A 16,589-nucleotide genomic window follows, 5' to 3' on the forward strand; every position below is an offset into this window, starting at 1 on the left:
TTAATTGAGTTCTTTGTAACTTACAGTGCCTTGCGGAAGTATTCGGCCCCCTTGAACTTTGCGACCTTTTGCCACATTTTAGGCTTCAAACATAAAGATATAAAACTGTATTTTTTTGTGAAGAATCAACAACAAGTGGGACACAATCATGAAGTGGAACGACATTTATTGGATATTTCAAACTTTTTTAACAAAACAAAAACTGAAAAATTGGGCGTGCAAAATTATTCAGCCCCTTTACTTTCAGTGCAGCAAACTCTCTCCAGAAGTTCAGTGAGGATCTCTGAATGATCCAATGTTGACCTAAATGACTAATGATGATAAATACAATCCACCTGTGTGTAATCAAGTTTCCGTATAAATGCACCTGCACTGTGATAGTCTCAGAGGTCCGTTAAAAGCGCAGAGAGCATCATGAAGAACAAGGAACACACCAGGCAGGTCCGAGATACTGTTGTGAAGAAGTTTAAAGCCGGATTTGGATACAAAAAGATTTCCCAAGCTTTAAACATCCCAAGGAGCACTGTGCAAGCGATAATATTGAAATGGAAGGAGTATCAGACCACTGCAAATCTACCAAGACCTGGCCGTCCCTCTAAACTTTCAGCTCATACAAGGAGAAGACTGATCAGAGATGCAGCTAAGAGGCCCATGATCACTCTGGATGAACTGCAGAGATCTACAGCTGAGGTGGGAGACTCTGTCCATAGGACAACAATCAGTCGTATATTGCACAAATCTGGCCTTTATAGAAGAGTGGCAAGAAGAAAGCCATTTCTTAAAGATATCCATAAAAAGTGTCGTTTAAAGTTTGCCACAAGCCACCTGGGAGACACACCAAACATGTGGAAAAAGGTGCTCTGGTCAGATGAAACCAAAATCAAACTTTTTGGCAACAATGCAAAACGTTATGTTTGGCGTAAAAGCAACACAGCTGAACACACCATCCCCACTGTCAAACATGGTGGTGGCAGCATCATGGTTTGGGCCTGCTTTTCTTCAGCAGGGACAGGGAAGATGGTTAAAATTGATGGGAAGATGGATGGAGCCAAATACAGGACCATTCTGGAAGAAAACCTGATGGAGTCTGCAAAATACCTGAGACTGGGACGGAGATTTGTCTTCCAACAAGACAATGATCCAAAACATAAAGCAAAATCTACAATGGAATGGTTCAAAAATAAACATATCCAGGTGTTAGAATGGCCAAGTCAAAGTCCAGACCTGAATCCAATCGAGAATCTGTGGAAAGAACTGAAAACTGCTGTTCACAAATGCTCTCCATCCAACCTCACTGAGCTCGAGCTGTTTTGTAAGGAGGAATGGAAAAAAATTTCAGTCTCTCGATGTGCAAAACTGATAGAGACATACCCCAAGCGACTTACAGCTGTAATCGCAGCAAAAGGTGGCGCTACAAAGTATTAACTTAAGGGGGCTGAATAATTTTGCACGCCCAATTTTTCAGTTTTTGATTTGTTAAAAAAGTTTGAAATATCCAATAAATGTTGTTCCACTTCATGATTGTGTCCCACTTGTTGTTGATTCTTTACAAAAAAATTAAGTTTTATATCTTTATGTTTGAAGCCTGAAATGTGGCAAAAGGTCGCAAAGTTCAAAGGGGCCGAATACTTTCGCAAGGCACTGTATTTTTTCTTATTTTGTACATTATGTTGCCGTTACCGTCTCTTGTGACCGAAAATAACTTCTAGACATCAGGACTGCGATTACTCACAACGGACTAGCAGAATCCTCTTTTTCCTTTCACGACTCTCACGAGCCCGACGCGAGGGATACGCTTGCTTCCTCGGCAAGCTGCCTTCTGAGAATCCGTAGGTGATCAAATAAACCCCCACTTCCCTCCATTCTACTAGCAAACGTGCAATCTTTGGACAATAACATTTACGAGTCTGGACCAGCAATACTACACACACAGAGACGTATACAAAGCTCTCTCTCGCCGTCCATTTGGCAAATCTGACATAATTCTTTCCTCCTGATTCCTGCTTACAAGCAAAAATTAAAGCAGAAAGCACCAGTGACTTGATCAAAAAAAGTGGTCAGAGGAAGCAGGTGCTAAGCTACAGAAATGTTTTGCTTGCACAGACTGGAATATGTTCCGGGATTCCTCCGATGGCATTGAGGAGTACACCACATCAGTCACTGGCTTCATCAATAAGTGCATTGATGACGTCGTCCCCACAGTGACCGTACGTAGATACCCCAACCAGAAGCCACACTGAGCTAAACCATCAAACAGGCAAGGCGTCAATACAGGACTAAGATCAAATCGTACTACACTGCTTCTGACACTCGTCGAATGTAACAGGGCCTGCAAACCATTACAGACTACAAGGGAAAGCACAGCTAAGAGCTGCCAAGTGACACAAACCTACTAGATGAGCTAAACTACTTCTATGCTCGCTTCGAGGAAAATAACACTGAAACATGCATGAGAGCATCAGCTGATATGGAAGACAGTGTGATCACACACTCCGCAGGCGATGTAAGACCTTTAAACAGGTCAACATTCACAAGGCCACAGGGCCAGACGGATTACCAGGACGTGTACTGTGTGCATGCACTGACCAATTGGCAAGTGTCTTCACTGACATTTTCAACCTCTCCCTGTCCGAGTCTGTAATACCAACATGTTTTAAGCAGACCACCATGGTCCCTGTGCCGAAGAACAATAAGGTAACCTGCCTAAACAACTACCTGTAGCACTCACGTCTGTAGCCATGAAGTGCTTTGAAAGGCTGGTCATTGCTTACATCAACACCATTATCCCAGAAACCCTAGACTCACTCCAATTTGCATACCGCCCCAACAGATCCACAGATGATGCAATCTCTATTGCACTCCACATTGCCCTTTCCCACATGGACAAAAGGAACACCTATGTGAGAATGCTATTCACTGACTACAGCTCAGCGTTTAACACCATAGTGCCCTCCAAGCTCATCAATAAGCTAAGGAGCCTGGGACTAAACACCTCCCTCTACAACTGGAAGGTCTGCCCCCAGGTGGTAAAGGTAGGTAACAATACATCCGCTACGCTGATCCTCAACACAGGGGCTCTTCAGGGGTGTGTGCTCAGTCCCCTCCTGTACTCCCTGTTCACTCATGACTGCACGGCCAGACACCATCATTCAATTTGCCGATGACACAACAGTGGTAGGCCTGATCACCGACAATGACGAGACAGCCTGTAGGGAGGAGGTCAGAGACCTGGCAGTGTGGTGCCAGGATAACAACCTCTCCCTCAACGTGATCAAGACAAAGGAAATTAATGTGGACTACAGGAAATAGAGGACCGAGCACGCCCCCATTCTCATCGACGGGGCTGCAGTGGAGCAGGTTGAGAGCTTCAAGTTCCTTGGTGTCCACAAACTAACATGGTCCAAGCACCAACAAACTAACATGGTCCAAGTAAACTAACAAACTAACATGGTCCAAGCACACCAAGACAGTCGTGAAGAGGGCACGACAAAACCTATTCCCCCTCAGGAGACTGAAAAGATTTGTCATGGGTCCTCAGATCCTTAAAAGGTCCTACAGCTGCACCATCGAGAGCATCCTGACTGGTTGCATCACTTCCTGGTATGGCGACTGCAAGGCAGGGTAGTGCGTACAGCCCAGTACATCACTGGGGCCAAGCTTCCTGCCATCCAGTACCTCTATACCAGGCGGTGTCAGAGGAAGGCCCTAAACATTGTCAACGACTCCAGCCACCTTAGTCATAGACTGTTCTCTCTGCTACCACACGGCAAGCGGTACCGGAGCACCAAGTCTAGGTCCAAGAGGTTTATTAACAGCTTCTACCCCCAAGCCATAAGACTCCTGAACATCTAGTGAAATGGCTACCCAGACTTTTTCCAGCCTGCACTGGCCTGCACAGAGCCCTTACCTCAACCTCATTTGAACACTTTTGGGATTCATTGGATCGCCGACTGCAAGCCAGGACTAATTGCCCAACATCAGTGCCCAACCTCACTAATGCTCTTGTGGTTGAATGAAAGCAAGACCCCGCAGCGATGTTCCACCATCTAGTGGAAAGCCTTTCCAGAAGAGTGGAGGCTGTTATAGAAGCAAAGGGGGTACCGCCTCCATATTAATGCCCATGATTTTGGAATGAAATGGTTAGACAAGCAGGTGTCCACATACTTTTGGTCATGTAGTGTACTTCCCTCAAAGATGTTTACATTCCACAAATGATCAATGTACGCATCAACACACGAGACAGGCATTGACAAAAAATTATTATTGACAACAAGTAAAAGTATGCATGAGTGAATGTCTGTTGTTACCAATAACAAACAAAATTATTTCTATATTCTGGCTAATTATGTGGACTATTCTGATGCCACGCCTTTGGCACGCTGCCACGAGCAGGTTGGACTGGTCCGACTTCCATCTCCCAGCAGGAAGCACTCTGGGTATAAACCTCCCTGAGAGCGTTGGACCTAAATGTTATTCAGGTGCCATAACAGGTGTGTTTTAGTATTTATGTGTGACAGGGAGAGGTGACAATACTGTCTTGACTGTGGAGAGCGGGAGGAGACATACAGAGACAGGAGCTGAGTCTGTATTGTAGCTACCTCTCTGGAGATATAAACTCTGATCTATAGAGCCTGTGGATTCGCTGTAGCCTGGTGCAGAGGCCTGAAACTGAGACCCATCCATCTCCATTCTGTCTCTGAAATCACAGGTGAGCAGCACCACTAAATACTTGTGTTACTTTCTTACGGCTTGGTTGATGGTTCTGATATCATCTTGGTTTCTTCCCAATCCACAAGTCTTTATAGGTGAGAGGAGGCACTGATGTGGTTAAATCTTGGAGCCACTAATACTACTCTTGGTACTGATGGTATTTCCAAACCACTGTATATGCCATATTGTTGTCTGATTCAGAGTCAAATTTCCATTAAATGTCATACAATTATTCAATACAGGGGATAAAAAGGGTATGGAATTCAATTGAGATTTGACATTTTTTTCCTTCAAAGTTTGAAGTTGTTATTGTCACGTACACTTGTACAGCCTTTCTTGCTTGCTCTTTCCCAACAATGCAGTAGTACATATTAGTAGTATTATAATTTTTTTAAATAAAAATGTCCAGTGGACCAAAAACACACTAGAAAAAATGTATAATAAAAACATAATGAACTAAGTAAGCTATATACAGGGACCATTCCAGGGTCAGTGCCCATGTATAGGGGTAAGGTAACAAGGCATCAGGATATATTATAAACAGAGTAGCAGCAGTCTATTTGATGATTGTGTGTACATGTGTAGAATCAGTATGAATGTGTTTGTGTTATGTGTGTGTGAGCAAATTAAGTATGTGTGTGTGTGCATGCGTGCATGAGTGTGTCAGTGTGAGTGTGTGTGAGTGAGTGTGTAGAGTGTGCATAAAGTCAGTGCAAAGATACCAATAAAATAGAAGGGTCAATGCATACAGTCCATGTAGCCATTTTGCTATCTATTTAGCAGTCTAATGGTTTGGGAATAGAAGCTGTTCAGGAGCCTGTTGGTGTCAGATTTGATGCTCTGCCATGTTATTGATAGCGGGGCAGTTGCCATACCAAGCAGTGATGCAGCCAGCATCACTGCTTGGTATGGAAACTGCACAGCCATCAATCACATGGCCCTATAGAGGGTGGTGCGGGCAGCCCAGTACATCACTGGGGCAGAGCTATATAACTTTTTGAGGATTTGAGGGCCCATGCAAAATCTTTTCAACCTCTACAACAACCCTGTCAACGTGGATGGGGGCGTGCTCATCCCTCTTTCTCCAGCAGTCCACGATCATCTCCTTGGTCTTACAGACGTTGAGGGAGAGGTTGTTGTCCTGGCACCACACTGCCAGGTTACTGACCTCCTCCATGTGGACTGTCTCATTGTTGCCACTGTTGTGGCATCAAAAAACTTGATGATGGTGTGTAGTCGTGCGTGGCCACGCAGTCGTGGGTGAACAGTGAGTACAGGAGGGGACTAAGCCCGTCAGGAAGTCCAGGATCCAGTTGCAGAGGGAGGTGTTCTGTCCCAGGTTCCCAAGCTTGGTGAAAGGTTTTTAAATAAAGTGGTGAATTGCTGTGATTTCACATTTCACACTGAATTGCCCAAAGCTATGTTAGTTGTCTTGGAAATTCCAGACCTAGGGGAACAGCAATGTGCAAAAGAACAGTGTACGCTGGAACACTGTTAACATTGTGGGAGGCAAGCCGTCTGCTTAGGGAGACCACTATTCAGGGCCGGCTCCAGGCATAAGCGGTTGCTTTGGGTCCCTGGCCACTAGGGGGCCCACGATCAACAAACTTTATTTTAAAAAAAGTTTCATGTAGGAACTCAGTTGGGCGGGGTCTCAATTAACTGTTGAGAGTTAGTATAGTAGAATACACAAGGTGCAATTATAAAATTTGGTGGTACATCAGCAGTTTTTCTGTTGTTATATCAGTTACTGACAGTCACTCAATTAGCCATGTCAGTGGAAATGCTTGGATTGGTAAGTTTGTCTAGCTATCTAAAATTGTAGCAACCTTGGCCAAATACCGACAGGGCACCACCAGGGGGCCCACATTGATTTTGTTATTCCCTCTCATTCATACATCGTTAACATGGCATAAGGATTGGCAAAATATGTAGAATTGCAGGAAATTAGCTTTAAAACTACGAAAATGCATCTCCAACCCATGGCAAAATGGGTAGAATTGCAGGATATTAGCTGCAAAACTGCAAGAAAATGTTCCATGCCCCATGGCAAAATGAGTAGAATTGCATAACATTTCTTATAAAATGGATAAACTTCTCTCCGACCCATGGCAAAATGTGTAGAATTGCAGAAAGCTTGCTTTAAAACTTAAAATGGATAAGAAATTACAAACTGAAATATAACATTTACATAAGTATTCAGACCCTTTACTCAGTACTTTGTTGAAGCACCTTTGGCAGTGATTACAGCCTCGACTCTTCTTGGGTATGACGCTACAAGAGTTTCTCCCATTCTTCTCTGCAGATCCTTTCAAGCTCTGTCAGGTTGGATGGGGAGCGTAGCTGCACAACTATTTTCAGGTCTCTCTCGAGAGAGATGTTCAATCGGGTTCAGGCTCTGGCTGGGCCACTCAAAGATATTCAAAGGTGTTTTTGACTTGTCCCGAAGCCACTCCTGCATTATTTGGCTGTGTGCTTAGGGTCGTTGTCACCTTCCAACAGGACCCAGTCTAAGGTCCTGAGTGCTTTGGAGCAGGTTTTCATTATGTATCTCTCTGTACTTTGCTCATCTTGTTCATCTTTCCCTCGAGCCTGACCAGTCTCCCAGTCCCTGCCACTGAAAAACATTTCCACTGCATTATGCTGCCACACCCATGCTTTACCGTAGGGATGGTGCCAGGTTTCTTTTGTTCGTGACGCTTGGCATTCAGATCAGAGCATCTTGTTTCTCATGGTCTGAGAGTCCTTTAGCTACCTTTTGGTAAACTCCATGCATGCTGTCATGTGCCTTTTACTGAGGGGTGGCTTCTGTCTGGCCACTCTACTATGAAGCTCTGATTGGTGGAGTGATGCAGAGATGGTTGTCCTTCTGGAAGTTTCTCCCATCTCCACAGAGGAACTCTGGTTCTTGGTCACCTCCCTGACCAAGCCCCTTCTCCCCCGATTGCTCCGTTTGGCCAGGCGCCCAGCTCTAGAAAGAGTCTTGGTTGTTCCAAACTTTTTCCATTTAAGAGTGATGGAGGCCTCTGTGTTCTTAGGGACCTTCAATGCTGCAGAAATGTTTTGGTACCATTCCCCCAGATCTGTGCCTCGACACAATACTGTCTCAGAGCTCTAAGGACAATTCCTTCAACCTCATGGCTTGATCACCTGTGGGACCTTATATAGACAGGTGTGTGCCTTTCCGAATGTCCAATCAATTAAATTTACCATAGGTAAATTTATTTACCAATAAAGTTATAGAAACATCTCAAGGATGAACAATGGAAACAGGATGCACCTGAGCTCCATTTTTTGAGTCTCATAACAAAGGGTATTTATTTTTATATATATAAATTTGCAAACATTTCTAAAAACCTGTTTTTGCTTTGTCATTATGGGGTATTGTGTGTAGATTGATGCGGGGAAAAAAACAATTTTATGAATTTTAGAATAATGCTGTAATGTAACAAAATGTGGAAAAAGTTGAGAGGTTTGAATACTTTCCAAATGCGCTGTATGTCAACACACAGGCGATTGTGTCAGTCTAGATGCTTACTCTCTACCTGGGTGCCTCGGAAACCAATTGCCGTTTGTGGTTCTATTCAGCAACACAGGGTGAAACTGAAAAATCTGTCATAATTAACTTAACTTTGCAAGAGACACTGAAAACAGTTTCACAGTGTGATGAAATGGGACATATTTTCATACTTTGTGTAGTGCCTCTTTGGTGGTTGATCTTTAAGGTCCCTTTGCATAAACTTTGTGAATTAAACGTTCATGAAATAATAAAACAAACTAAATATTTAAACATTTAATTCACATATATAAGAAGTAGACAATGAAAGAGGACCTTTATCAGAATCTATAAAACAGACCTATCTCTCATAGAGATTTATAGTAGATTCTGTAGAGTCTGGATCAGCATATGAAAAACATGACAGATACAAGAGATACAATGCATTGTGCAGAATCTGTATCTCAATTAAATGTTGTGTAATAAAGTGGCACACAGATGTGAGAGTGTGCCATATTCTGTCTCTGACTCTCCTCCACTCTCCAATCTCATAGCTCGGCAGGGCACATATGTCATTTATCCAATGATTATTTATCCTTTTTAGAAGGGTGAAATGTTACACAACATTCAGATGAAAAAGTATTGTGTATAACATGATTATCCATTTAGCAGAATATGAGATAATGTTGGGTTTTTATGTTGCATTTCTATCTGTAATGTTGTGAATGCATCACCTCACTGAATGCAGCCCTAGTATATGATTGATCTGTCCTCTCCAATAGGACACAAAACAGAACAGTTTGCCAGTTGTGACAGCCTGGGTGTTGACAGGGACAAACACATGGTTGAGTTTGATCAGTAGGCATGTTTAACCGTGATCAGTCAGACATTGCGTTGAGAACAGTGTTGTGGTGATATTTAGTTATCAGTTCTATTTTGGAACACGGTTACTGTAAATCAACTGTTGGCAATTGAAGACGGGTTGAAATATGTACAGTAGTCAAAGTGGTTTTATTTGTTGGTTCATCAGTCAAACTCATTGTTTGATTTGTAGGGAAGCCTCAGTCAAATTGTTGAATGTGCATTGTAAATACTGTACAGTATGTTGCAAATGTGTGAGAGATTATTGTGTAAAATACTGTTAGGCTACTATACCTTTTTTAAACTATGAATGTCAATGATGAATGAACCACATGATGCTGTCGTCTTCTTCCGTATGTTGTGTAAACATTGCGGTAATGTTGTGTGTGTATTGTGTGTTTGTTCTCAGGCAGAAAAAAATGGCCCATGGAAAGAACCAGCATGAGAGACCCTCAGAACAGGACGAAGAGATGGGAGAGGAGACCTTCCTCAAAGACCTCTATCTGTACATGAAGAAGAGAAATACACCCATAGAGAAAATACCACACCTGGGCTTCAAACAGAGTGAGTATACTGTACTGCAGAAAAAAATGCACATGCACCCTTACATGCGCACACACACACACACACACACACACACACACACACACACACACACACACACACACACACACACACACACACACACACACACACACACACACACACACACACACAGGCAAGCATGCACACACATACAGTGCTAGCACGCGCATACACAGTAATTGTTGACATCTCTCAGACTGGATGTACAGCTGATATTTTGTTTGTTTCTATATTTATAGTCGGTCTGTTCATGATGTACAAGACTGTGAAAAGCTTGGGTGGCTACCACCAGGTAAAATAACAGTAACATTTCTAATATTTATTATGTTTAAGTGGGATGTTTTTGTGCACTCTTGGTTTCTGATTAAAATAGGTGTGAACAATTAATATTTCAAGTCAAATCACAGATTCAACAGAAAATCATGTTAATTTGTATGTAAAGTAAACTATCCTCCTGTCACTTAAATAGCACCCATAGCCGTATGTCTGAGCAGAAAATTTAATAAATATTTATTTAGTAAACCATTTGTGTCTGTGTCAAAGATCCATTTCTTTCTCACGGAAGTTACTGCTTTTATTTGCTTAAAGAAACAGTCTCAAATGACTGTAGCAGTGGCAGGGAGACATTACTAGTGTCATATGATACAGATAGGCAGTATGGTTTATAGCACTTTGGTAGCTGCTACATTGACAGGCTGCTAGACTGGCATTCCTATCAAGGTTTTGATGCAACATGATCTAAGGATAAGAGTCAAACCACTCTTTATCAAGAGATACAACAACTATTAATGATATTGACTAGAGAAAGAAGTGTATTATTAAACTAGTCGATTATACATCTGTGCATGTGGTTAGATGGTTTATTATACCTGTTAGGATGTTGTTAAAACTTGTAATGTATGGCATCACATTTCATGTATGTCTATGTTACATACAGAATACAATGGTGTTAAAATAATCCTGAATCTTTCCCAGGTGACGGCCCAGCAGATGTGGAAGCAAGTATACAACACCCTGGGAGGAAACCCCAGAAGTACCAGTGCAGCCACCTGCACCCGTAGACACTACGAGAAGTAAGTCAGAGCAAACTTATTATACAAGTGTGTCTGTGCTCGCGTGTGTGCTGGATTGTTTGTCTGCATATACCTGTGTAATTGCGCATAACGGTGGATGCTTGCATATCTTTGCATGACTTTGACACAGATAATGCAAGTACGTTAAGTGTACGTGTGGTTTGTGTAAATCGGTTCAGTATCTATAAATGTTCTTCATGTTTCCTTAGGCTGCTTCTGCCGTATGAGTGTCATGTAAGAGGAGAAGACTACATGGAGGTACTGCCACAATGCCAGCAGAAGCGTTTACATTACAGTAGGCTCAGTGAGCAGGACGAGTGCCCCAGGACAGCCAAGCGTAGCATGACGTGCGGAGCTCTACAGACATCCCTGCACCCGGTACTGTACACTAACAAGCAAACATACACACACACACACACACACGCACACTAGCATGTACGCACACACAGTGACAAGCACTAATACACCGATGAAGACACAAAGACACATGCACACACATTTAAATGAATTGACTAACTCATTGTTGTTCTGTTCTCTCAGAAGCCCCATAATTATCTGACAGACTCCAGAGTGAGGATCATCCCTATGCCTGTGCACTACAGTCAGTACTACCACCACCCTGTCCACCCCGTCCACCCAGATCTGCTCCCCTATGTCCACCCACCTCTGACCCCCAGCAGCCTCCCCTCCCCTCAAGGACAGACAGAGAGGGCCAAGCAGCCTCTGGAGCACCTACGCTTCCTGGCCAACCAGTACAAGGACTCCTCAGGCTGGACTGAGCCACTCAACCTCAGTCACAAGAAGGCTGGTCAGGAGTCAGGCGGTCACCCTGCTTCATCCTTCGCCCCTCCTCCCTCCAACATCTCCCCAAGGTTCTTGAATACGGTCTCACCTCTGTACCCCGCCAAGGGGCTGGTTAAAGATGAGGGCAGTGAGACGCTGGAGGGAGAGGTTCCCCAGGGGAAAACCCACCTCTACCCCTTAGCGACCAGAGACGACTACTCCCGCAGCCCGACCTCAGCCTCCAGCCCAGGCATGAAGAAAGAATCCCCCGTCCCCTCTCCGCTGCAGAGTTGCAGGGAGAGTGCCCCCTCCATGATTCACGTCCCCAAACTCCAGAAGAGGGAGTACCCAGATTGGCCCAGGGGGGAGTGGAGAGGGGAAAGCCCCAAGCATAGTCCAGGGCCTCTCAATTGTAGTCACGCTCTGCACAGTACCCCCAGAGGGACAGAGGGAAGGATGGAGATCCAGATCCCGCTGGCGATGCTCCATGACTGGGTAAAAGGAGTTCTGCTGTGTGGGCCTGCTGGCACCCGGCCTGGGGATCTATCGCTGCAGGATCCAACCATGGGTCAGACCCCAGGCTCAGAGCCCAGGGAGAGGGAAAGGGCACAGGCCTGGTCTGACACCTCTCCCACCATTGCTACACATGCTGACCAGGTCTTCCACAACCATCACAAAGACCAGGACAGGGGTTCTGGGGATCTGAGAGAGAGGAGTCTGGAGAGGCACAGGAACCTGCCTAGGCCCACCACCACCACCACCTCCCCTAGTACCAGTCAAAGCCGCCCCATGGCGCCCTACCAGTTGTCCAGCTACAAGCCTCGGCCATCAGGGAGCATCGTCCGTAACCCGGACAGCTGGAAATTGGATCCCCGGGAGGACAGCTGGAAATTGGATCACCGGGAGGACACAAGGAGGCCCTACCACCCAAAACTAATGTACCCCCAGGATCTATGGGATAGAGCCCAGCCAATTCCCTTAAATATCCACCCCAGCAGCCAGTCTCTGGAGCAGGATAGTGTACGCCACACATCCCCGGGCTATTGTCCAGGCACATCACTGGGAAGGGTGGAGAACCCGTATATGGCGCTGATGGTGAACCCCTCATTTCCCTCTCTGGTGCCACTGACACCTGAGGAGTTAATGAAGTTAAAGAGGCTCATCTCAAGCTCCTCATGAATAGAATGGAACAGCAGGACAACAACCTGCTAATTAATATAAAATATGATGCACTCAATGTTGACATTGGACACTTAAAAAGCCCTCATTACTGTTCAAAATCAAGAGACAATGTAGCACTGCTGTTGACTAACTTTTTTAAGTACTTCAGAATATGAATTTAGTCCTTTAATCTTCTGTATTTTTATCATTTGAAGCTTGCTAACAATGTATTGTGCACTGGAGTGCAATTTTTTTTTTGCCCTTCATCTCAGCGGTTTGTTTTGAACATGAAGTAGCATCGAGAAAAAAAAATGTAGCCTGATAATGACAGTAAAAAAGCTTGAAACTAATTACAAAAGTTTACTACCCAGACAGCAAAGGGACATTCTATTGAGTTCTTACTTGTAATTTTGTTGAGATTTGTGACTTGTACATTTTTTTTAAAGAATTGTTGAGAGTTGTTGTTATGCCAGTCATTCTTGTTGTTATGCCACAAATTCTTATTTTCAATGACAGCCTAGGAACAGTGAGTTAACTGCCTTGTTCAGTGGCAGAACAACAGATTTCTACCTTGTCAGCTCAGGGATTCGATCTTGCAACCTTTTTGTTACTAGTCCAACGCTCTAACCACAAGGCTACCTGCTGTTTTTGAGGAGAAACAATTATATAAAATATAAAAGTTACACTTTATTCTGAATTTGTGAATGTTTATATATATATATATATATATATATATATATATATATATATAAACATTCACAAATTCAGAATAAAGTGTAACTTTTATATTTTATATAATTGTTTCTCCTCAAAAACAGCAGGTAGCCTTGTGGTTAGAGCGTTGGACTAGTAACAAAAAGGTTGCAAGATCGAATCCCTGAGCTGACAAGGTAGAAAGGCTATATATATATTTATATATATGTCATATCTTCTTCCTATTCTTATTTTACCATGAGTAATGTTGGATTCTTTTAATCCTTTTCAAGTTTACACATTTTTCACACAATAAACATTCAGATGTTTTATCAAATGACTCCAGAATTGTCTATCATTTCCTCCTAATATTTACTTACAGTTGAAGTCAAAAGTTTACATACATCTTAGCCAAATACATTTAAACTCCGTTATTCACAATTCCTGACATTTAATCCTAGTAAAAATTCCCTGTCTAGGGTCGGTGAGGGTCACCACTTTATTTTAAGAATGTGAAATGTCAGAATAACAGTAGAGAGAATGATTTATTTCAGTTTTCCTTTTTTTCATCACATTCCCAGTGGGTCAGAAGTTTACATACACTCAATTAGTATTTGGTAGCACTGCCTTTAAATTGTTTAACTTGGGTCAAATGTTTTTGGTAGCCTTCCACAAGCTTCCCACAATAAGATGGGTGCATTTTGGCCCATTCCTCCTGACAGAGCTTTTTCTGTTCTGCCCACAAATATTTTATGGGATTGAGGTCAGGGCTTTGTGATGGCCACTCCAAAGCCTTGACTTTGTTGTCCTTAAATCATTTTGCCACAACATTGGAAGTATGCTTGGGGTCATTGTCCATTTGGAAGACCCATTTGCAACCAAGCTTTAACTTCCTGACTGATGTCTTGAGATGTTGCTTCAATATATCCACATACTTTTCCTTCCTCATGATGCCATCTATTTTGTGAAGTGCACCAGTCCCTCCTGCAGCAAAGCACCCCCACAACATGATGCTGCCATCCCTGTGCTTCACGGTTGGGATGGTGTTCTTCGGCTTGCAAGCGACCCCTTTTTCCTCCAAACATAACGATGGTCAGTATGGCCAAATAGTTTTTAAAAAATTCATCAGACCAGAGGACATTTCTCCAAAAAGTACAATCTTTGTCCTCATGTGCAGTTTCAAACCGTAGTCTGGCTTTTATATGGCGGTTTTGGAACAGTGGCCTTCCTTGCTGGGCGGCTTTTCAGGTTATGTCAAGATAGGACTCGTTTTACTGTGGATATAGACACTTTTTTACCTGTTTCCTCCAGCATCTTCACAAGGTTCTTTGCTGTTGTTCTGGGATTGATTTGCACTTTTCGCACCAAAGTACGTTCATCTCTTGAAGACAGAATGCATCTCCTTCCTGAGCGGCACGACAGCTGCGTGGTCCCATGGTGTTTATACTTGCATACTATTGTTTGTACAGATAAACGTGGTACCTTCAGGTGTTTGGAAATTGCTCCCAAGGATGAACCAGACTTGTGGTCTACAATTTTTTTTCTGAGGTCTTGGCTGATTTCTTTTGATTTTCCCATGATGTCAAACAAAGAGGCACTGAGTTTGAAGGTAGGCCTTGAAATACATCCACAAGTACACCTCCAATTGACTCAAATTATGTCAATTAGCCTATCAGAAGCAACTAAATCTATGACATAATTTTGGGGAATTTTCTTAGCTGTTTAAAGGCACAGTCAACTTAGTGTATGTAAACTTCTGACCCACTGGAATTGTGATACCGTGAATTATAAGTGAAATAATCTGTCTGTAAACAATTGTTGGAAATATTACTTGTGTCATGCATGACACTAACCGACTTGCCAAAACTATAGTTTGTTAACAAGAAATTTGTGGAGTGGTTGAAAAACATGTTTTAATGACTCCAAAATAAGTGTATGTAAACTTCCGACTTCAACTGTAGTATTGTACAAACATGGCATAATCTAACAACTATATCAACTCATTATGCATAGTCAAAACCTTATGCAAAGTGGAACTTCAGAACGATCAGCGAGAATGTATTGCTTGTGGTTGGAACACAAATATGAAATACCAGGAAGTGTCAGCGTGAAACCCGATGCCACCTATATTCCTCAGAAACACGTTGATGTGTGTACTAGAGCACCGTTCTATTGACTTTGGACCGGAGCTTGTTTTGTCAGATGTGTAACTCCACAGAGCTTATTTTACTGGAAATGTATACGTGCACTGCCGACACCCACTGAAGCAATAGCTATCACAGAAGAATAAGCTGTTAACAGGCTGCTATAGCCATAAACACCAGTTATCCCTGACTGAAGAGGGAGAGAATAAAGAAAGAATAGTAAAAAATAAAAATAAAAATAAAAATAAAAACAAATCCAAGTTTACTGGTCGGGTACACAGTTTAGCAGATGTTATAACGAACGGGTGCAGCGAAATGCTTATGTTACTAGCTCCTAACAATGCAGCATAATGTCAAACAAATGTCAAACAAGCATTGCACATTACTTTTAAAGGTAATTCACGCTAGAGCTGAAATCAGTGGCATTTACCGTGAATGCAATCTGCAAGAACTTCAGGAAAATTGCCTTTAAAAATGAACTTTGTCGACAGTGCAATGCACTTGTCTACAATCCCAGTCTTTGATTTGATTGCGTGCCTACCTTCCCTGATTGCATGCCTACCCAATGATGCTAATGGTAAGGTGTGGGTGATTTGTGTTGTTCGGGTGAACATTTAAAATGCTTTGCAGACGCTCTCATGCAGAACCAGTTAACTACTGGTGGTTACATAATTTAACAACAACCATAATCCCATCTATCTTGTTTACTGAATTGCTCAACAGTGGCATGTTGTCAAAATAAAAAATAGTCTCACTGTAAAAATGTTATGTGCACAGTATTTCCAATAACCATAATTATCTGTTCCGAGCTTTGAGAGGAAGGTACAGATAATTATGGTCTATGAAACTCTCAATTGCACCGACTAAACCAAATAAAATACCTGGTCATAAAAACATTGACGATACATGTATTAGTTCAAATATGTGGCACTGCAGCATCAACCTGCTACTTCATAAAACGTAGTTACTTTACCAGTCGCACTGGTTAGCAATACCATATGGGGGTTATATTTCAAAAGACGAAAATGTGTCTGTCTATTATGTCTCCCAGCATCTTCAGTAATTGTATACCTGTAACACTGA

The 16,589-nt window shown here is 42.7% G+C and overlaps 1 protein-coding gene across 1 annotated transcript; it reads left to right on the top strand.

Annotated features, from left to right (window-relative positions):
- The first annotated feature begins 4,498 nt into the window (after positions 1-4,498).
- On the top strand, positions 4,499-13,320 carry LOC139409909 (AT-rich interactive domain-containing protein 5A-like). Its single transcript, XM_071155321.1, has 6 exons — positions 4,499-4,708; positions 9,477-9,631; positions 9,892-9,944; positions 10,628-10,725; positions 10,935-11,103; positions 11,266-13,320. The coding sequence occupies exons 2-6, from the start codon at positions 9,487-9,489 to the stop codon at positions 12,685-12,687; spliced, it is 1,887 nt and encodes a 628-aa protein (XP_071011422.1). The 5' UTR covers positions 4,499-4,708; positions 9,477-9,486; the 3' UTR covers positions 12,688-13,320.
- The last annotated feature ends 3,269 nt before the right edge of the window (positions 13,321-16,589 follow it).

The sequence above is a fragment of the Oncorhynchus clarkii genome, chromosome 5 (genome assembly GCF_045791955.1).
Source record: "Oncorhynchus clarkii lewisi isolate Uvic-CL-2024 chromosome 5, UVic_Ocla_1.0, whole genome shotgun sequence".
NCBI lineage: Eukaryota > Metazoa > Chordata > Actinopteri > Salmoniformes > Salmonidae > Oncorhynchus > Oncorhynchus clarkii.